Genomic DNA, 23897 nt, shown 5'->3' with positions numbered 1-23897 from the left:
CTTCTTCTTCTACTATTTCTTCGTATTCTTCTTCTTCTTTGTATTCTTCTTCTTCTTTGTATTCTTCTTCTTCTTCTACTATTTCTTCTTCTTCTTCTTCTACTATTTCTTCTTCTTTGTATTCTTCTTCGTCTTCTTCTTCTTCTACTATTTCTTCGTATTCTTCTTCTTCTACTATTTCTTTTTCTTCTTCTTCTTCTTCTTCTTCTTCTACTATTTCTTCTTCTTTGTATTCTTCTTCTTCTACTATTTCTTCTTCTTTGTATTCTTCTTCTTCTTCTACTATTTCTTCTTCTTTGTATTCTTCTTCTTCTTCTTCTTCTTCTTCTTCTACTATTTCTTCTTCTTTGTATTCTTCTTCTTCTACTATTTCTTCTTCTTTGTATTCTTCTTCTTCTTCTACTACTATTTCTTCTACTATTTCTTCTTCTTTGTATTCTTCTTTGTATTCTTCTTCTTCTACTATTTCTTCTTCTTTGTATTCTTCTTCTTCTTCTACTACTATTTCTTCTACTATTTCTTCTTCTTTGTATTCTTCTTCTTCTACTATTTCTTCTTCTTCTACTATTTCTTCTTCTTTGTATTCTTCTTCTTCGGTGGTGTCGCGAAATCTGCTGCTCAGCCGGCCCTTTTCCATGGCAACCGGAGAGAAGCAGCAGTTGTCGGTCTTGTCTGCCTGGTTGGGCGTCTTAAGAGAAGTATTTTCTTTCTTTTTCTTTTTTTTTTTTGAAGCTGTGGAAACAAGGCTCCGTGGGGAGCAGCACGGGCTACATGCCATGTACCCATGGCAACAAAACCACACACACACACACACACACACACACACACACACACACACACACACACACACACATCATGACATGTTTTACCTTAGCATCCGACAGATTGCGCAGGGAAAACATATTCATAATTCAACAACACATCATGTATTGGGCCCTGTGAGTTTCCATCCAGCTACATTTTGAGCACTTTATCTTACAAATGAATGGAATATGTATCTATCACACAATGCTTTAAATGGGAAAACACATTATTTGGGAGATAAAAGAGAATCTGTAAAGATATAAAACTGTTTTCATTGGGCCCTATGTGTGTTGTTTATGCACATTTAAGTAAGTGATGCTGAAAAAAGCAACTATAACATATGCAAACAACGAGGGTAAAGACGTTACACTGGTCTATACTTTTACATAACTCTTCTCTGTATTTCCAATACAGCTAAATATATATTTGATATATGTTTGTAGACCTGTGACCAGCCTTTGCTATTATCCTGTGTTGGAAAGTTTAACAATGACGCAACAAAAAGAAGCTTGGCACTTTCCTTAACAACACAAGATTCAACTCAGGACTGTTTAGGAAAGATAAAACATATATATTTTACTCAAGTATTGCTTAGTTGTCTCACAGGCACCATCAAGTGACAGAGGCAACAATTAGAATTACGTCATAATGAATTGAAGACCTTTACAGAGTCTGTATTACACCAGATTGTAAGTAAGAACAATCTACGTTTGCATTATAATAAAATGCAAAAAAAAACCTTTTGTGAGGAACATTGTGCCCACAATCTCGTGCATGTAAATGATGCCTCGACTAAAGCCGACTGTGTCATTACGATCATATCACAAAAGGTTATTCTGGCTCTCCAGCAGCAGCTTGTGTCCTTGTGGCATGCGATATATTTGGCTCACAACGGGACTGAGAGTCACCATCTTATTTAAGGAGACAAAAAGATCATTGATTTTGCTTTCTCATAAATGTATTTAGCCATTCTAGGGGTATGATTTCCTCTTCATTCAGAATGCGTCAAAGATAATTGCAATATGTCACACAGAGCTCGGTTGTACTGTGATTATCGCAGGCATCTCATTATGGAGGTATTGTGAGAGGCTAAAATAATAGAATACTGTCAAAACAGCGTGTTTGAAGTTAATTAGCTGATAAAGCCAATAATAAAATGGCCTTTATTAGCCTTTTGGGTAAGAAAAATGACTTTAACACACATTTAACTCCACATTATCCTCTGAACACGAGCAGTAGTGAGCACATGGAATACCATGTTCCTGGAGGATCTCAAAGGCTTGTGTACGACATCCGAGGCCTCTTTGTGGAGTAATTCAAGTCAACCAACCGCCTGCTTGTCACACAGGTTTTTCATCTCCGTGACAAACCAATGAAAAACTAAAATCAACAACTGATTTCTGAGAGCTCATCAGAGGGGGTTTCACGATTGCAGCTCTTCCGTCTTGTGTGTTTGGTGAACAAAAAGGTGGAGCGCTCTTGGTGCCGTGTATCAACAGCCGTATCTCCTCTTCAGAGGGGAATAAATGAATAAAGTGGTGGGAGGGACCTTTTTAGAATGCTGAGAGGTGCTCTGCTGGGGCTAATCGGTGGCCACTTCTCTGCAGATGGAAATTAAAATGGAGTGAAATGGTGCAAAGACGTCACATGCTGGAGTCAAAACAGGAAGGATTTTATAAATGTTTGGAAAGGATTTGGTTGCGACAACACAAAACCGCAATAGCCTCTTTTCATCCTTAACTTAAGTAACAAATTCAAATGGATTGTGCTTTAAATTCAACAAAATATATCGGCTGAACCACGATCCACACCATGCATATCAAGAGAATAAACTTATCTTAAGAATAACATTCAAACAACACTTCCTGTCTCTTCAGCTGCTTAGCAAAACAAGAAATGCTCAGCTATCTAGTTGCTTTTTACATCCAATTAACCTTATTGTTTTGTTTTGAAAGGTTAAACATGTAGAGGTTGCATCAGCGTTTCTTTCATTTTTTCCAATAGTATTAAATTAGACATTATTCAACTCTATATTTACATCTTAAATAGTTGTTTTGAGCTCTTTTAAAGCTCTGAATCTCGTATATAGAAACTTAAAGGATAGATGTAAGAGTGTAAACAACCAATACATTTCTTGCGTTACCGTCTTTATAGTTTAACTCTACTAAAGAGTGACGATGTCAGCTGAAACATCCGGGGCCACCTTCGTGCATCCACAGCCAAACTTTGCCAAAATTAGATTAACAACTGACTCAGATTGGCTAATATTACAACGTCCACATTTAATAAACGGTCACTGCGAACCATGATGAGCTATGCATAACAGCTATAGTAAAACTAGACACAGCAATAGAACAATCAAACTACTTCGGACTGCCACATTTGACATAAATAGCATTTGGGTACCATTATACAATCCTCTGATTAAGAAAAGCATCAATATTCATGTCAATCTAAGAAGCATTTCTCTTAACTTATCCAGGAACAAAAAGATAAGATGCTGCTCTCTTATTACACAACAGTCTGCAGTTCTAATGCAGAACAGAACTGCAAAAAGCTAAATATCGCTGCTTTGTATTCAGTCTTAATACAGGATGAATGCATGAATTCTGGGTAGTAGAGTCATTGCTACTGGCTGTAAACTTCCTGAAGGGGCCGTTCACCATGTTGCTTGGGTGGTTGCGCTACCGTCGCGCCTGCCGTTACTAAGCAACCAAACCCTGCACGCTGTGATGACGCTGATGATGATGAAGTTACAGTAATTTAGAAAACCTCACTGACTTAACTAAACAAAGATAAACGGATTCCCAGCAGCGTAAATCTCTCACTTTATTGCTTGATTTGTCTGTGACAATTTGGCTGAACTTTTCAACACAAATGTCGTGAAGTCCTTTGACCGTAAAGGTGAAGGTGGGACAGATAGTAAAGCTCTGGTTAGTCCTGAACTAAAATGATTATATGATATCTGCCAGCTGTGATTGGTTGATCTTTGTCACAGGACATGCGGTGAAGGTTGCCGTGTTTCAAAACTATTTATATCTCTGGGTGCCGCCATCGCCCAAGCGTTTGGAAACGGCATCGCTTTTGCCTTCCATGCGTCTACATTGACAACAATGGATTTGAAGGCGCAGAAAAAAAACATGAAACATGTCTACGGCCAAGAATTGGGACAAGAGCATCTTCCTTTTCACCTTTGTCCATCTCTGACACGAGAGCACACGATGTTTGCGTCTTTTGTCTCACATGGGGACAGACCCTCTGAGTTCTAAGTGCCGCTTCCTGTTTGCCGATAACACCATAAGCAGAGAGAGGAAGCCCGAGCAGGAGGCTGTTAAGGCTGCAGAATTCTTGTTTCTTGTGAGCTTTAGCTCCGGGGTTTTCCCTTCAACATGAACCATCAGACAGCTTCCATGTCCTGCTTCTTCTTTTTTTCCCCTCTCCCCTCCATGACCCACTTGGCTCAGATGGAAGCTGCGTTGCTGTATCTGTGGGTGTGTGCTAGCATACCGTCTCTCTCTTACTCCATCTCTCCGCCCTGACAACCTTCCTCCCGCTAGCTACAACCTCTATGAAACAAACACACCCGCCGCTCTCTCTTAAGTGTATTCACAACCTCTCTCCGTCTCATCCATCTTTGTTATCCCAGCACCCCTCCTCCTTTCTCTTTTTCTAATTATTGGTCCGAAACTCTTTCTTCCCACTTGTCAAGTGTTGTGTGTATCAGTTATCTGAATACTGTCAAAGCAGCTTGCAAATACACAGTCATCAACACCCCATAATGTAAACAATACCAAGCAGAAAACATGTTTACTTCAGTAGATAATCCTCTGTATGTTTAACAGTGAAAGCAGAGGTTTCCTTGTTCTCCCGCATCACCTCTGTGTACACCTCTCTCTCTCTCTCATATACATATTTCATCCATTGTTCTCGCTGTATGTTCCAGCTGCACACCTGAGCCCTGACAGCCCTCGGTCTGTACTCATGTTCCCGATCCAGCCTCCTGACCTACATCACGGCTGGCTGACTAATACCTTCATACCAAACACACACACAGGAGTCCATCTCCTGCAGCCAGCGCAGGCCGACCATAAAACAAATAAGCAGCTGGTTGCTTCCTGGCTAAATGAGGTTTTTCTCCCGAGTGTGAAAAAGAGTGTGATGATTGAGAGGTTCAATCACGAAACCTTTAGAGAGAAACATCCTTAAAGATGCTTCCATTTTCACAGCCACAGAAACAATAAGCAAGAGCAATTTTGTCGACAATAAAAGTTGTTAGAGATTTTTTGAACTTCTGGCTTCTGCAAGAAGTAGACAGTGACCATCTTCATTATGCTGTTATAGCACAAACAACTTTGCTCCCAAAACTGTTGAGTAACTGATAGCCATGGAGGGGCAACGGTTCGGATGGTATCACGTATCAAATGATTAAATAAAAGATTGTATTTTAATTGATAAAAAAATCTCGTCATTAGAAGTATTAATTATGAATTATGATCCGTTTGATTTCCTAACACTATCTCTAATCAGCTTACAATACATCTCCAATATCTATATTAGATAACTGAGTAAACATCTCCTTTAAACATCTGGATTTCTCTCCAAATCTACATTTAAAAACTACAATTGAACACAACAAGGTAACGTTAAAATTGACATTCACCCAATAATCATTTTTAACTGAACAAGAGCCTGAACGCATCATTATGTAACTGAACGGAACCTCCGTACGTTAGCAGTGCTGCTAACGTTACTAGCTCTCCTCCTGTCAATTTCAATTACATTTCCACAGGTTTATGTTCACGGCGTAACATTATCAGGGATTGACGGAGTGAAAGTATAAATGCTGATGTCCTGGTTGCATATTTTTACTGAATATCAGCCAATAATGATGGTCAGTGTAATTGATCCGACAACGGTACCTTACACCACTAGATAACGGACACAGTATCAAACCATATCGTGTCACTCAACTCTTTCACTGCCATTGATTCTGTCCTTGTTTGGTTAACAGCCATCATGCAGGCATCTCCACTGCCTAAAAAAAGGGTTTCCCAAAAGAGGACTTGGAGAGAAAGAATCCCCTTAACAACAGAGATCCCATTTCCCATCCCCCGGCCAATCATAAATCTACCAGCCGGCGTGTTTCGGCTCTGGTACAAGCCTCATTTGTTACCAGGCCCGTATGGCTCTGATACAGCTTGTGTGGCGGTGCCAGTTATGGCTGAACTTGCCTGGGAATTGAGAAAAAAAAGTTTTATTTGATATTCAACCCACGAAAACATGAAGGCCGATTCTTCATTTGCCGTTGAGCGATCTCGCTTTGATCCCATTGCTTTGAGTGACAGGGCGCCATTGTGGAGCAAGGCTGCAGCTCCAGTGTTTGGCAGGGACGGGGTTTGGCGAGGAGCTTTGCAGTTTACCACGGTCACCACGTCCCTGAGGACTGAGAGCCTCTCTCACACGCTGCCTCTATTGACCGCTCTACCACTCCCACTTTCCTCGATTTTGCCTCTTTTTTTGGGGGGGTCAATTCTTGTCCCTCTGTCACTAAAATATCCAGAATAAATTAACAAAACAAAAAAAAAAAAAAAAAAAAAAAAAAAAAAAAAACTTACCCTGAGGCACTCATGCCAATTCAAACAAGTGTCTTTCTTTTTTTTTTTCTCTGGCTTTCAAGAGGTCTTGTCGACACTTCTGCACTTCAGGGAGATGACTATGGGGAGAGGCACACTCTCAATGGACACTACTGGTTTGTTTGACACACTTTCTCTCCAACACATACACCAAATAAACTAGCACCAAAGATGACCTCTGATTGGTATTTCTTCCAATGATTTAGTCATGTCAAAAATGAGACCAAATATCCCTGAAAAATAGCCCATAGTCCTTTGTTTCCCTGTCTGTTCTGTTCTCCTTTCCATACATCCACCTCAACCTTCACTTGGGCAAATTGTTCAGGATGGGTATCTTTAGGATTTGATCAATGCTAGTACCCTTATCAATACTGGCTATCAGTTCAGTTTCTTATCAATACTCTTATTGTCGTAATGGTTTTGATGATATTGTGAGAATAAAACCATTCTTTTTTCTTGTTCTCTCTTGAGCAGCGACACAAGAAGTTCCTAAATCTTTAAAATGCATTCGCAGCTAAACAATTAGCTCAGTGATAAGCTTTCATTGATGATCCTGTTCTTCTGATCAAACTAACGTTAGCTGCAGTGGACGAGGATGGACGGCTGATCTCCAAACAGTAGAACACTGATCATTTGTGCAGACTGATGTTCTGCTTGTTGTCCAGATGTTGAGATAAACTGCTGCCGTTTCCTCCCTTAACTTGTGAGGGTTTGATTGAGTTTGAGACAACGAGAGTTCTCAGCTTCTACTGGAGGAACATGTAGCCTCACTTTGGATCTTTGTGTTCTCTCTGACATGATGTTTGTCTCACTCTGTACCGAGCAGAACTCCAGCCCAAAGAGATCTCTTTACGTAACTTCTAAAGTATTGGTAGCAGAACCTTAAACTCCAGATCAATACTCCAGGTTTTACTAATCTAGATAGGGTTCCTGTTTGGGACCAGGTTTCGGGGGCTTCCCAAGTAGTCGGCGGCCAGAAATGGTGCATCAATTCCATCTCAAGAGCTGCAGTGGTTAGCCTCTTAGAGATGATGGTTTTAGGCTTGGTACAAATCTCTAATCTGGATTTTGTTCTTACTATTTTTCCACATACGACAATGACCATCACCAAGGAGCCACCCATGCAGTTCCCTTCCTCTACACTAGTCTTAACTCATTAAAAAAGTCATTTCACCAGGAGCACTGATTCATTACATCTTGCTCCATCCTGTTACGCTTTGCAAAATCTGCAATTACCTTCCCAATTCTGGACCCGTCTGCCTCGGCTTCGCGGCTCTGTGAGTGATCACAGACCAGCTTCAAAAGATCAAACGATATCGAGAACAGACTTCTCTACGTCTCTTACGCAAGCAGTGAATCTGGAGAGATCACATCACAGTCGCTGGCGTCACGACAGTAACGCTACACCCGCAGTTTTTGCATGTTCAGTCCAAGTATACGGAACTTCATGCCCATTTTTTTATTTAGAAAACAACTTTTAGATTTTCTTTAAGCTCTGATTAGATCATTGCAAGCCATCACAAACCTCCAACTTAATTAATTCAACCTCTTCCATTCAAATTGTGTTTGTCATTTAACATATGGGGTGTTGCAGCTGCATTCATGCTGAATTAACTGTGTTTTTCCTTAAATGACAGTAGGGACAGTGTGGGGGAACATGCTATATTCAAAATAACAGTTTAGGTCAGCTGATAGCAGCCTATACATGCCAACGGTCATGGCTGTCAAAGCTAATTTCTTGATTAGCATCTCATTACATCCGTGAATCTGGCTAAAATCAATCACAGTGAACAGGGTTGTCCTCTGTCTTGATGAGGGTCATGTGAGACACAAGCTCTTGGTCATTTTTACTTTGTTACTTTAACGTTCTTGTTCTTGCATTTATTTGGACACATTTTTTACCCTGAAAACCTGTTTTCCAAAAGGTCTTTATTGATGCCAGGTTATGGTTAAGGGGGAAAGGCTGCATTCAGGAATGAATGATACGTCTGCATTAATATTAATGCTAAGCACTGCAGTGGTTCAAAGATGACTTTAATTTGATTGGGGGAATAAACCACAGCTCGTCATTCAACATTAAATAAATACCAAGTAGACAATTAAGACTTAAAAAGGTCTGCCTGTGATTTAAAAAGATCATTGGCACCGAAAAACAAAACTGAAAACAAACTGTGAGATTCTCTCGTTATCCATCTTTTTGTTGGCAGTCAAAAGTGTCTGTTTGTAAAACTATTAATAAAATGACGAAAATGTGGTATTTGTAAGTCTATTTTAGAACCTTTACAACGTTCTATGGAGGTTCTTGAGACTAGACTTTACACGTTTTTTTAATATAGGGATGATGTTATCTTGAAACACAACCCATAGTATAACAGATCATGTTCCTATTGCAGTTCCCATTGATTCCCATTATATATTCTCTTTGACTGGGATTCCAAATAGTAGTTTTTTGTGTCTATGTTTCAGTATCTTGTATCCTGTTGTGACATGGCTTTTGATTTTTTTTTATAAACAGACTGACATCTGATCTCCTTTACAACGTGTGGTAAATATGCTACGACCTTGTGTCTAACGGCGGATAATGAATTGTGACAGCAGCACATACAGTTATCTGAAAGGATGTCCTTATGGAGACATAATGAGGCAGCGCTGACCTTTTCCTGCTCGCTCCTCTCTGTTCTGTTCTGGGTCACTTTCTGCCTCATTATTTCTCTAAATGTAATGCAATGCAGTGTGGCAAAATAGTAGACGGGCTCTGCTTGTAAATACAAATCAAACTAAAATGCACAAATTGTTATTGTTTTACTACATCTTCATTTTTACGTGCTTATATCAATTCATAAAAAAAGTATGCCACTCACTGAACGTACTAAACGCAAAGTAAGCAGGTGTTTTGTCGACGTACAGCACGAAAGAAATGATATTTTAAGCATGTCGAGAAAGCACGTTGTAACGTATTGTACATGTTTGCAGTATAATCATTGTTTTGTAGTAAGTAAATGGGATTATATTGGTGTTAAGTATCTTGAATGCCCACCTGCATAATGTGCTTTTCAGAGAGGAGAGAAATCCACTCATCATGGGTCAGAATGAAGCCAAAACAGTATCAACACAACAACGTCAATGCTCCATATTAGACTTGATCTAAAACACTGATAAAAACCCTCCAAAGAAAACACATTAATACCATCTGGTATTGCTGTTTGATGAATCAAAATGTTGTTTTTTTCCATTAATTAATTCAGATCAGTGATCATTTATTTCTAACTGAACAAGGACCCCTAAATGATGATTGGTTGTTTGCCAAAGTGACAAACGCTACTGCAGCCCAAACATATTGCTTTTCACAACGGAGCTCTGTCGTAGTCTTAGCCAAATTCATTCTCCAAGTTCTAATGGTTTTTGTTTTGTATTTTCACACCTCGGTGCAGAAGCGGGAAGTGAAAAGCTCATTTACCTCCACAGAACGCTCTGTTCTCAGAGCCTTATTTTACCACTCTGGATAACGGTTACATTTCAAGTAGCACACTTATTGTTAAATCCTCGCTGTGGTCTGCAACATTGGCAGAACAGTTTCACCTTGATGACAGCATACATCAGCACTACTTGTAGGAAAGACCTGGTATTTAAATACTCAAGTTTTGGTACAAATATCAAAATTATACTATTTTTTTAATGTCTCACTTTGACGGGTCAAGTTCCTTCTTCTTTTCATTTAGAAATAAAAGTCAAATTTCAGAAAAGTACCAGTGTTGAAGGCTGTCTTGATTCAAGCTGCTTGGGTAACACTCACTGTATTATTACACTGAATTATCTAAAATAAAGAATGCAGTAGCAGTGTTTCCATTAAACCATCAAGCAAATTTTAATCAAACTTTTGAGCATTTTAATCAGCTGGTTTAAAGTTGGCGCTATAAGCTATGCATGGCTGTAATACACCAGTAAACAGAGTAGAAGAAGTAGAGGCCATCTAAAACCATCTCCAAGATGAAAAAATGCACAGAGGTCTTCAGGAATTTGTTTCAGTTGGGCAAGCATAATTGTTCTGTCATGTCAGCTGATATTGGCCATATTTCATGCTGTCAGGAGACCAAGACAAGCATTTGCACGTTATGGGACTATCCGGGGAAAACGGACACAGCAGAAACAGCTGATCAGTCATGTGATTTAAATGATTCGCTACATAAGAACTTAATCAGAAAAAAGCATTTCCATAATCCATCCAACTCTATTTAAGGCCAAAAACCACCTCAAGGGAACATAAAACAAATTTGATTCGAATTTTGCTGTTTTTTTTCCAGATTACATACATTTAAAATGTGCATAAACATATGTGAATGGAAACATAGCTAGTGTAAAACAAACTTAAAACAGTTATGATTTAAATTGGGTGATATCTGATGAAATAACACCAAGACTAAGAACTTTCAAAATTTGAAAACAGATTTTGCTTCAGTCAGCATTGAGGTGTGAAACCATGTGTCATGAAGAATTTGATGTACAAAGGCTTTTGTTTGGGTTCTTAAACTAAACTCAGTGTCAAGCACCCTATCTCCTCCATCACAAACACACACACACACACACACACACACACACACACACACACACACACACACACACACACACACACACACACACACACACACACAAACTGCTTTCCAGCCAATGCGAGCAGCTGCAGCCGTGTCCTACAGCAGAGAGAACCACATTATGATCACATGAAAAAGATGGAAACAAAATAAGAGGACAGAGAGACGGGATATGAGTCACAAAGAGAAAGCAGATCTAATAAAGAAATGATAATAAAATAAATAAAAGCAGCAGTGTTAATGAGGAGATTATGCTTGATGGAAGTCCGCTCCCCATTCTGCCGGCTGTTCGCTCTAATACCAACTGTACCAGATGAAATCTCCTGACAACAGACAAATTAATTAGGATGAGTCTTAGTGAAATTACTATGAACGTGGATCTGAGAGATTTATTGATATCTTATTCTGCATGTAGTGATATCTATTCTGAAGCCAGCAGGGCACAGTTTAAACAGAGGGAGTAATAAGGACTGGCTCTTACCAGATTAGAGACAAGGCCTTGGGGTAATTGGGATTTTTTTTAATCCTTTTTATAATTACTCTTTATTCTCCTGGAGGTACACATGATGCTGACATTTTTTAACTCAGCATTTATGTTCAGTAATATCACTTGTTATGCACAGAGAGAATCTGTTTAGACGGATAATTCTAATTTTTGGACTCCAACAAGTGAAATTTTGAGGGCAAAGTTTTGAGTTTTTGGAAATCAACACAATGGTCGCAAGCCAGAAACTACTATAGTGAACACTTCTATTGAAAAGTGCAGTAGGACCATGTTGCGATGGGAGAACACCTGCCTCCTACCTCAAGCGCCGTTGTTCTCGCTACAGTAGGCGCCACGATGAACTACAACCACGAACTAACAAGGTGAAAACAATAGCAGCGTACCTGTCATGGCTGCAACAACACCAGAAAAAGAAAAGAAAGCTACCCGATGTTGCAGCTTGAAATTTAGAGTACCCAGCCAGCCACTTGGGAAAGCAACCAGACATTATTTGGAGGGTCTATACTCTCCTAAAACTCTAGCTGGCAGGTAAAACGGCAAAATAATACACAAAGGCTTTTATAATTTACCAACCAAGTGGGAAGGATATATTTGTTTCATGAGCTGCCCGATGAACTAGTGAGCTACAAATGTGGTTAGAATTAGTAGCAGTCAGCCCTGGCATTTACAGGTGCCTTTTGATTTTCAGAATAAAAGACAGACCTGCAGCTGAACGGAGCAAATGCACCGCTGTGGTGAGACTTTATGAACGCAATGGTGGTGATGTTATCCTTTATAAGTTGAATTTTTGGGTTGACAAAAAGCCAACCCAAAGCTTTGACACTTTCAACCTCATAGCCTGATCTCCTGCCTTTCCATTTCATCACAGCAATGAAATGAGCATTTATCAGCGTGAGATAAGTATCGATCCAGACCAAACAAGATCCAAAACATATTAAATAAATGAAACAAAGTGGGTGAAAAACACTGCAGTATCAGGCTTTACTTTGGACCAATTAAAAATAAAGGCTATTTAATGTCACTTTAGGCTTTCAGTACTCCTTTATGCATGCATGGTACATTCACACCTTCATTTTCTCTGTTGAATCTGCACACTGGTATCGATGGTTTCATGAGCCCTCTGCACCGATTCCAGCGCCCTTGGTATTCTCTCCAGGTTGAGCTAGCTTGACAGTGTGTGTACTTATGTGTGTGTGTTATGGGGCGAGCTGCACATACATTAGCACATAGAGAAAAACACACACACACACACACACACACACACACACACACACACACACAAGACACAAACACAGCCCAACCTAGATTTACTTTGCAGCTGACAGGCGAATGAAGCGTGAAGACACAGAAATGATATCTAAGATCACACTAAATATGATAAATAAGCGCGCTTTGATGTTTGCCCGGGCTCTAAATACGATCTGTGGGGCTTTGATGCTGATTTATGGTCCATATCAGAGCGCCAAAGCAAAGCTGTGGCCCCAACAACGCTAACAATAACTGGCAAGGCAATAAGCGGTGAAACCAGGTTACTTGCGGCCGCAGCACTAAACTTCATTATGGGAGCGATGCGCTGTGAATAGGTTGTGTTTGTATATTTTCCTCCACCTTTTGGTCGTTTTCCAAACCGAAACATGACTCAAGCAAAAAAACAAAAAAACAAGCAAACAGCACCACAGTGCACGCACTTAAAACAGCAGAAAATTGGGCTCATAATGCAGATAGTATGGGTGTGAACGCTACAGAGGCAGATGTTGTATCACAACACTTACTGTGCCACTAACATGGATGCACGGAAACTGCAGAGGAGCATTTATATAATGGCTCGGGGTGTCATCAGCAATGGTTCCACTTGTCTCGCTCTCAAAAAGGCTCACTGACAGTAATGTCAAATTGTCTAGTAAAGTGAAAAGAGCAGTCAGCTTTTATTTGAAAAAAAAAAGAAAAAAAAACCTCTTTTATCTTCTTTTTTCCAGTATGAAATGTCACACTACTCAAAGCCAGTTCCAAGCCAAATTACTCATCTAATAGCATGAGGCCTGGCCTGCCACCGAGCCTTTCTTGCCAGTAGCTAAAAGCTGGGTGTCATGTGATGTGAGGGGTGAAGATACGTGGGTAAGGACAGAGTGACACCTTTCTACAAAGGTTTTTTTTTTACTGGGAAAATTAAAGGCTTCAGGGCAGATGGACAAAGTCTTTTTTTTTGTGTCAAATTTTATTTTAAAAAACCTTCCAGACGTGAAAGTCTCCGTCAGTATCTTATTATTTTTCAGACAGCATTTCATGATAGAAGACAGAAAAGGAGCTGAGCTGGCAATTATTGCATCTTGCATGAGAAAGTAATACTCAAGTTCGCTCAAGTGGTGGCTTGATGTGATGTTTACTGGACCATGAGGCCAAATAATCATTCAGAAAACAGCATATTGCAGTTTTGACTTGAGCTATTCCTGAAGTGTAAAAATGCTTCTTCAATGCTGCATGTAAAACATAACAATGAAAATGCTTATTTTATTGTGCTTGCGAAAGAAAAAAACACGCACACACGATGTATATATATTTTCCTCAAGATTATGCAGCAGCACTGACTGATTTCACTAAAAAGCGCAACAAAACAGCCAAATTGTGATTAATTTTGGTGGCAGATGGCAAGCCTGTCAAACCTAGTGAGCACTTGGGCAGAGACCCAGCATGAATGCTCATGTTGTAATTTCCAAACATGGACAGAATCACAATTCAGACATCTTCATCTGATCTGCATGGACAAGTATCTGTTGGAGAAACAATGCGTTACATAGGATTTATCAGGCCAACTGCAACGTAAGAATGGGTGGTATGGTAAAATGTATTAATAACGCATTTCCAAATGTTGATGTACAATATGGCAAATGTGGGGCTACAACTAACAATTATCTTCCATTAATCTGGTAATCAGTTTTTCCATTAATCTTGAAGTCTATTAAAAGTCTTCGCCGTTTCTCACAGCCCAAGCTGACATCTGCAAACAGCTCTTTAGTCCAAGCAGCAGTCCAAAATCAACAGAGAAAAAGCAGAAAAATACCATATTGGAATAGCTGGAGCTGGTGAATGTTTGTCTTTTGCTTGAAAAATAATAACTTACCAAACAAATATCAAAGTGGTTGCTGATAATTTTTCTGTCGAGCAACTACTCGATTAATTAGCTGCAGGAAAACCTACGCAAAGTCCCATCAACAGCTGTTAAACCTCATCAATACTGATAGGTTTTCATTTCAACTTGTTAAAGAATTTGAAGACAGACACTTTGGACAGCTTTCATATTTAATGAATCAAACTGGTCCCTTTTGTCAACATAAACACAGATGTCCACTATTGCACGCAATGTTCCTGTAAATTACCAATATCTCACTCGGGACGCTACTATTTCTTACCAAGCTTACCCAAACCCGGCTGACCCGGGTTTATGAGTCGACATATGTATCACTACTACGCAGCAACCACTAGAATGTAACTCTGCAAATAGTATGATACTAATAATATCAGTGTATAGCCTGATGTTTATGCGCAACTGTGCAGAAGTACCCGGTACAAACAGAACTTTCTTTAAAGAATATAACTCATCAGTATGTGCCTCTCTTTATGGGCATTGAACAATTTCCTAATCTGCAGAGAAAATGTAGTGTTTGAAAGGCTAAATGCCAACAAATATGGAATAAAACAGAGTATTCTGTTAGATAAGAAACATGTTGTGAATATTAGAAATGATTACATCTTTCTTTTTAATAAATGTAGACTTTTGGACTTTACAAAGTTATTGGAAATGTTTGGATCACAATTCTAAAATTAGTATAATACTAATAATATCTTTATCAATGAAGCTTTGAGCTATTCAGTACAGGCCTAGTCTTATCTCCACATGTCTGATGTCCCTCTAATAAAGATTATTTTCTGCATAACTTATTGCTACTTTTCACACCGCATTTAGCTATTCTGTGAAGATGAAGAGTACCGCTCCTCGCTACTCCTTTATTGTTTGAGTCGGGCACAATCATTAATGGCCTCACAGTTACGTTTACCTTGACACCGCATTACACACAAGTGATTTCTAGCACTCCGGACAGTCATCCAGGAGGTGTTTCATTTCAGTTCACCTTGTAATGGTCCACTATAGGATCCTGGCTCCACTGTGAGATCATGGCTCCACATCCTTCTAATTATCAGATGCAGTAAAAGGAATAAAGTCCCTCGACTCACATTCTTTATACACAAACACACACAGTCTGATTGCAAACCATTTCCTTGATGGTTGCACCAAATCCAGTCACACAAATGGTCACATTCCAGCAACCAGTTACTACCCAACAGATTGTTGGTTACGTGTTCTTTTCACATGAAAAGAAACAAAACTTACATGTCTTGTGACATATGGAGCAAAAAAAAAAATGCAGCAGTATTTTCAAGTGTAACAAGTCAGTAATAGCTACTATTCATGTTTCTTTCCATCTCTTCTGTAACTTTAATTGATTGCCAGTACTATATCGCTATCATTATCTTTATAATGTTGTTGTGAATCAGTTAAGGGTCAACAATGGATGCTCCTCATGTTCAGATCTGAGAAAGCATTACTGCTCAATCATTCCAGGGTTGCTGTATTGCAATCTGGTGATAGATATCAATCTTCTTGTATACTTTCCCCACTTACCCCCTTGTGTAATCAAGCAATGCAGATAGTTTCCGATTGGTTTAATTATGTTTAGAGATCGCTTCTGTCACCATCTAAATAAAAAAAAAAAGGAGATTCAGGGAATGAGCGGTCTAGCCAGCAGCAATAATCTCTGCACAGAAGATCACTTTCTGGCACTCATCCATTGCCATACTCCTCCTATACCTCCTGCTGTGCAGAAATACTGAGTTGGCAGTTATAATAAAAGTAGAAAATTGTTTTCAATAAAGATGGAGGAGGAAGTCTGAGGAATATCCACTGTAAAAGGATTTAAACCAAATGTGCAAATCAAATAACATCAAACTTGGTTTTATTGGATTGGCAACCTAAGCATTGGACATCTCCAAACCTCCCCAAAGAAACTTTTAGATGGCACAAAAAGTGGGGAAAATATACTTGTTTTGCAAGTTGAAAGAGCGTATATTTTGTTTAAAAGGCCGTACCAGTTTGTATTGGCCCAAATATAGAATGTTTTTTACTAGAAATGATGTTTGAAATATTGGGGATAATTTGATATTCGAGGCGTAGACATATGTGTATTCTCAACCGCAGCGTTTAAGTATCAGCTCAAATACTTTGAGACAGTTTTTTGTATTATGTAGGTTAACTGTTAAACAGGCTAGCAAGGATGCCTCCCCAAAAAGTCTCCAGTTAAACCAGTTCAAACCACAACAAATTTGCTGGCTCATGTTATGTAACTGCCACAGAAGACAGAAATTCCTAGAGAGCATCTTCAGAGATCGTTACCACAGATACCGACCAGACAAAGTCATACGTCAAGCAGCCATCAAAACAATATCAGATAAATATCTAAAAAGATTCTTCCTTGGTTGTAAACCTGACTGATTCAAGAAGCTTGACAGGAGAGTAGGTGACTGAATAAGAGACTGATCTGAGCTGTAACAAGAAACTGTTTTAAAATCTGATATGCACATGCAACTGGTTCACAAATGTCCTCCTGCCGAGCAGCACAGGACAGAAATGTGCAACGCCCTTTAACAATAACCTACGACATTTTAAATGAATGCAAATATCTTGAGAATTAACTAAAATGTCTGGATTAAATCATTGCAAATAGAATAATAACCTGTGCTCTCTGAAAAGCTTTCATAAGAGCGTTAACGGGGTGAACCTGTGAACAGAGATCAGGTTCTGAGGGGGTTTTCTGCAGCCAAATAAAGTAAAGGTGAAATCATTACGAGCCTGTCGGTGCTCCTGAGGGTCTCTTTAAAGGCTAGCGTGACTCATTTTCCAGAGGATGTTTGAACCCTGGTCCTCACAATAAGGACTTTAAGAACAGCTGAGGCAGCCGTACCAAAAAAAGACATTTCCATAAGCCGCTAAAAGAAGAAAAACATATACAAACATGAATGCTTATGTAAAGGTTAAATGCACAAGAAGCCTCTTGGGACTACATTTGCATAAAACTAATTTCAAGAGATCTCAAAAGGTTTTATTCTCCCTCCTCAAAATCCTTGAATGGTCGTGATCCCAGAGACATCTCCTTCTTCTTTTATCTCACTTTAACAAGCCACTTTGGACCACAAGTTATAACTCTTAAATCAGACACCGGGATATTTGTTGCATTTTCTAATTTACATCATTATAATATCATATAAAGCCATATAAATGTATTTCTTATAATTCGATTTCATGTCATAAATTGCAAGAAGGTTAGCTTTGGCTGTAACCTGCAATTAAAAATGCATAAAGTAGATTACAAAGCTTTTTAAAGGGGGCTATAAAATGAATGACATCCAGCCTTTTCACAGGAAGAAATACACTATCTGTTGCCGCCCACTTGAGAAACACCTCTATGCCAAAACCCATTGGTACATCATGTAATCAAATATGGATGCTTAAGGCAAGGACAACGCCAGCTCAAAGGTTCTCTATACAATATTCAGAGCATTAATATAGCAGCAAACAACTATTGTCTGAGTAAAGACATAGGACAGCATTGTCTACCTGAGCAGAGGATGATGTCAGCGTATTGTAATCCGAGCTTCTCCGTGTTTGGTTAAGTAGCAAGGCTGGCTAGCGTGCCTTTTATTGCATAGGAGCCTGTCCCATTGGTTAACTCACGGCGGCCACTTATAACGCTAATAGTTGCCGTCCAGAGCGACGATGTTGTTGCAGAATCGTAGCAACCGTCCACCTGTTCCCCTCAGGTAAACACTGTTAGATCTATCTAACTGCTTGCAGCTGTGTGAAGGTGATAGATATGCTTTGCGTTTTGAATTCAGCACCTTTAAGTGTCCAAGGGGTCTGTCTGGGGTTTACTGGGAACAGACGGGTGTCATACAAAACATTTGAGCAACCTGGTACCGTTTAGCTCCTAATGCTCCTGTGTTCCATCACTGTTACGAACTGCCGCCTCTAGAGAAGCAGGAACATCTTCAACCATCCCACCTTTAGGTTTTAAAAGAACAACCTTGTGGCTACCACTATGACTCACAGGAACACTCGAACCCATGACTGCTCCTTCACAGTCGCTGGACTAAAATAATTACGTTATTTGAAGCAGACAGAGTCCAGTGTTCCAGAAGGCTTTCAGGATGGAAAAATGAGTGGCGAGGAGGCAACCCTCAATGGTTCCCACTGTGAAACGCTTTGACAAATTGCTTTTAGCACTTTGCCCAGCACTCGGCAAAACTAATAACCTCCTACCAGCATGGAGGAGACCTTTCCTATAAAAGGTATCCTTTCCACCTACTGTTTGGCTTTTTGTTTCAGCCATAGGTAGTTTGTCATCAGAACATAATACAAATGTAAGTGCATTATGATTTATATATGTATGCCAATCAAATGGCACTTGTAATAAGAAAAGTATGATTGATATATATATATATACACATATATATATATATATATATATATATATATATATATGTATGCAAATTAAATGGCATATGTAAAAAGATTTATTTATTATATTTGACACTGTAGAAAGTGCACTGCCTACAAAAGAAAACTCTGAACGCCCACTGAGCCTGATATTCAAATGCAAATGAATCAGAAAAACTGCATTTGTATTTTGGTGCTACATATTAACTTTCAACAGTTCAACTTGACATTTCAGAAACAACGATTAAATCTATCAAACACTTCAAGATACCCCGATGTGAAGTTACCATTGTGATCAGATCTTCCCACAAATCGAGGCTGTGTGGCTTTTACGCGACAAAATAGCCTCCAGTGCTGATTTAATGGCTTACAGTAAGAAATTAAAAATGTATTGAAATGTAAATAATATAGAATGCACTTTAAAGTAACCGTTGAGAATAACATTTGCTAGCAGGGCATGGAACTTGTGGATCCTATATAGCACAAGACACTTGGCCACATTACAAAATATAAATTTCATTTAGGAGAAGGAAAAACGCATCAAAGTGACGACTGGCTACCAGCCACAGAAGCAGGACAAACCAAACTAATAATCTAAAAGCTGCAGCCAAAATATACCAGCATTTTGGCTCACGGCGAGCAGTAATTTCCAAGCCTGTTTAAGCATTAACTTAAGCTTTTCAAACAGTTTAGCTCATTGAGTTCATACCCTCCTGCCCGGGAGACATTAGGAGAAAATTGTGGCCAAGCTGATAAAATGTGATCTCCTTCAAGAACATAAACAATTACACCCGATGGAGAAACAGAGGGTGGAAAGCATAAAGAGCTGCACAAAAGGGAAAAAAGAAGAAGGCAAAAGGAGTATCTAAACATTCATGAGAGAGTGCATCACTCATGGCTTAGAGGAAGTGTCTCAATGTGATGCAACTTGGGTAAACAACCAAAAATAAACCAAGTAATAAAATGTTTCTTCTCCTTATCCTTCAAAATAAATAAGAATCTCCTTAAGATGTGACAGAGCAGGTTGTGTCACATACCTAACAATACAAAAACAACAAAGAAAACACTCCGTCCTTACCTGTGTCTGTGCTCGTCATGTCCTCCCTGTCCATGTATGACCACCTGTCCAGAAGCGTGTTTCCCCTCTTTGGGCGAGTCAATGTGAGGGATGAGCACATCCTCCAAGCCCAGGTCAAAGCGCTTGTGCTTGGAGTTGTCCGGGAGGAAGAAGAAGGCCCCGAAGCATAAGGTGATGAAGGCACTGAGAATGAGGAGGAGGATGAACTTCTCCGAGAGCCTCAGCGTGGCCCTGTGGTGCGGGAACGAGGAGGCGCCCGGCGACAGAGTGGGTATCCTGCGGCCCGACAGCGGCAGGAGAGCCGGCGTCGTCATGTTTGGACCGCTGGGACTTGAATTTAGCTTTGGGGAGGGTTGGTGGGGGAGGAAAGGGTGGGTGGGTGGGGTTAACAGGTGAGTGCTACAGGTGTTGTCGTAGCGGCATGCACGAGCTGGTCGACTGTATTATCTCATCCCTGTGTTGATTAATCCAGAAACCAAAAGGGGCCGAGGTCCCTCAGTGAAGGAGTGACTGGTCGGCAGGGAAATGTTCATGACGATCCTGGAGGAAAGAAATAAAAAAGGACATTAGGCAGAGATGTGAGTTATAATTAAGCCACAGAAACCCACATATAGTGCAGTTAGAATCTGATCTTTTTCCTCCTTTCATTCCAACCATTTGTCCTCAACACAGTCAGAATTCTGCAGATATTCTTCATATGCTTTTCCTTAAGTCCTTGGCAGAATGTCCCGTGTAACCGATCGTATCCTCTCACCAAACACAACCCTCTGACAGTCTAACGCCACTGAAACAGATTACAATCACACACGTGGTGACAAATCTAGAACAGGTCACATATCAAGGGATAGCCCAAATATTGGCAATCACAAACAATCCTCTCTGCAGGATTTGGTGAATTTAATAAACATGCCATGTCAAAAATAAATACCTCAGAATCCTAAACACTTAATCCTTTGAGCGTGATAAAAAAATAAAATAACATATTCTCCAGAGGCTTAAAGGTATCAAGACACAATGAAAAAAGCATCCACTGCGCATCCTCTGCAGAAACATCCCAGAATGAAGAGAATGAATTGTGTTGCTGTTTCATAACATGATATACAGACAAGAGATGAGGATCAACATCACAAAATCGTCGTCTGGAATGTCAATTTTGCAAGAATGTGCAGAAAAAATGCATGCATATAACAACATATTATGCATGCATGCATGTCCAATCCTTACACCTAATATGCATGCAAGTGTATTAAAAAAAAACCTTATTCCCCTGTGCATGCATGTGCAGAAAGTGCTAATAAGGACGAATGGAGGGGTGAAAAAGAGCAGAATAGTCCTTTAAAAAGCCCCTATAAAAGGTATTATTCATGCATTAAGTGACCAGCCAGCTGATAAAAAACATAAATGCATGTTTAATTAATTATATCAGGTAGTTTCCCACACACACAGAATACCAAGTCCAATCCCCACAGTGCCAGTCTGTGTGCAGAGTTAGCAATAGCTAGCTGCGCGGCTAACTCTGCAGAAAACCCCTAAAAAAAGGAAATAAATAATAAAACAAACGCGTGCATAATTAAATAAAGAAAGCATTCTAACATACGTGTGTGTTCTCACTGTCATTTTAGCCACAATAACGGCTGCACAGCGTTGAGAACATGCGCATATATGCATATAAGAGGCTAGGTGGCTAATGCTAATGAGCTAGGTAGCTAATGCTAAGAAGCTAGGTGGCTAACTAGCGTGCTAGCTCCTCCGCTGCTGCATCGCCACCTTTTTCTCCACAGCGGTCCCGGTCGGGCGTTTTCATGTCCACGGGGTTTCCTACCGCGGTTGGAAGGGGCAGGGGGACCGTGTCGCCCGCGGAGCTCACAGCCACATAGCGGTCGCTGCTGATGACTTTGGCCGCTCTGTCGGACTGCAGCGGCGGACTGACTGACTGGCTGCTGCCGCTGCTGCTGCTCCGAGACCCAGAGACTTAGGGACCGTGTGGCAATGTCGTTTTGAGGGAAAAAACGAAAAATGTTTATTTTTGTTTATGATGAAGCAATAAATTAATGTCGCAGTGGGATCAAATGCTGTCTTTAATTTTTCATTTAAAAAAATAATTGGTTTTAGTTATTTCAAATATTTTTATTTATTTTTATATTTATTTATCTTTGAGGCGTCTTATTTTATGAAAATGCAATATTTAATCACTGAAGTAGCCCTTTATCGTGATGATGATTATTTTTATTTATTCTAAATTTTGTTTTTAATTATTTAAAATATTATTTATTTTTTTTTTTTACATATTTTTATTTTTTAATCTATTTGTTTTTTATCTATTTGTCGTCTTATTTTAAAAATGCAATACTTAATCACTGAAGTAGCCCTTTATCATTATGATGATTATTTTTATTTATTCAAAAATTTTGTTTTTATTATTTTAAATATTGTTTATTTTTTTTATTTTTTTTTTTTATTTTTTAATCTATTTGTGTGTCTTTTGTGAGTTGTCTTATTTTATGAAAATGCAATATTTAATCACTGAAGTAGCCCTTTATCATGATGATGATTATTTTTATTTATTCAAAAAAAAAAAATTGTTATTTATTTTTAAAAATTTTTAATCTATTTGTTTATTTTTTAAATATTTTTTTTTTTTTTTTAATCTATTTGTGTTATTTTATGAAAATGCAATATTTAATCACTGAAGTAGCCCTTTATCATGATGATGATTATTTTTATTTATTCTAAATTTTGTTTTTAATTATTTAAAATATTGTTTATTTGTTTTTATTTATTTTTATTTTATTTTTTTATTTTTTATCTATTTGTGTGTATTTTGTGAGTCGTCTTATTTTATGAAAATGCAATATTTAATCACTGAAGTAGCCCTTTATCATGATGATGATTATTTTTATTTATTCTAAATTTTGTTTTTAATTATTTAAAATTGTTTATTGTTTATTTATTTTTTATTTTTATTTTTATTTTTATTTATTTTTATTTATTTTTATTTTATTTTTTTTTTTAATCTATTTGTGTGTCTCTTGTGAGGCGTCTTATTTTATGAAAATGCAATACTTAATCACTGAAGTAGCCCTTTATCGTGATGATGATTATTTTTATTTATTCAAATTGTTTTATTTATTTATTTAAAATATTGTGTATTTTTAATTAAAAAAATGACTGCTGTATGATGCATCATTTCACACAATTAAAATTAGTAGCCCCTCCCCAGTACTCACATCCTTTAATGAAGTACCAATATGTTACCACACAGTAGAAATACTCTTTTGCAAGTAAAAGTCCTTCATTGAGCCTTTTACTTAAGTAATAATAATCATAATGCTCATTCTCATTATGGATTAATGTGCTGATTAAGAGATGCCTTCACAATGACCCAGATTGTTTTGTTTTGTCCAACCAACAGTTCAACAGAACTTTGTTGCAAACACAATTATCCGAATAGTTGTATATAATAGCTGTCATTGAATTAATCGAATGATCATTTCAGCTGCATATTATCAATGCAAAAATCATGCAAATAATATATCCCTGTAAGATGTAGTGGAGTAGAAGTAGAAAAGTGGCATGTGAACAAAATACTCAAGTAAAGAACAAATACTTAAGAAGGCTACGGTACTTCATCCATGTACTAAGTGCCCCCACTCAATTTTTATTAAATCCCAAATAAAGGCTAATTTGTGGTTGAAAAGTCAGATATTATACTAAAATAAAAGTCAGTCAAACATACTGTTAG

At 38.6% G+C, this 23897-nt stretch overlaps 1 protein-coding gene across 1 annotated transcript in view; it reads right to left on the bottom strand.

The window, feature by feature from the left end:
• Window positions 1-22090, bottom strand: part of man1a2 (mannosidase, alpha, class 1A, member 2) — a 119967-nt gene extending 97877 nt beyond the window's left edge. The window contains exons 1-2 of the mRNA XM_054615400.1: window positions 21923-22090; window positions 20156-20695 (exon numbers count right to left, since the gene is read on the bottom strand). Coding sequence (XP_054471375.1) covers window positions 20156-20469 — 314 coding nt within the window. The 5' untranslated portion in view covers window positions 20470-20695; window positions 21923-22090. The remainder of the gene's footprint in view (window positions 1-20155; window positions 20696-21922) is intronic.
• Window positions 22091-23897: the final 1807 nt, after the last annotated feature.

Source organism: Anoplopoma fimbria, chromosome 16 (genome assembly GCF_027596085.1).
Source record: "Anoplopoma fimbria isolate UVic2021 breed Golden Eagle Sablefish chromosome 16, Afim_UVic_2022, whole genome shotgun sequence".
Taxonomy (NCBI): Eukaryota; Metazoa; Chordata; class Actinopteri; order Perciformes; family Anoplopomatidae; genus Anoplopoma; species Anoplopoma fimbria.
This window is presented reverse-complemented; position numbering and strand designations above follow the sequence as displayed.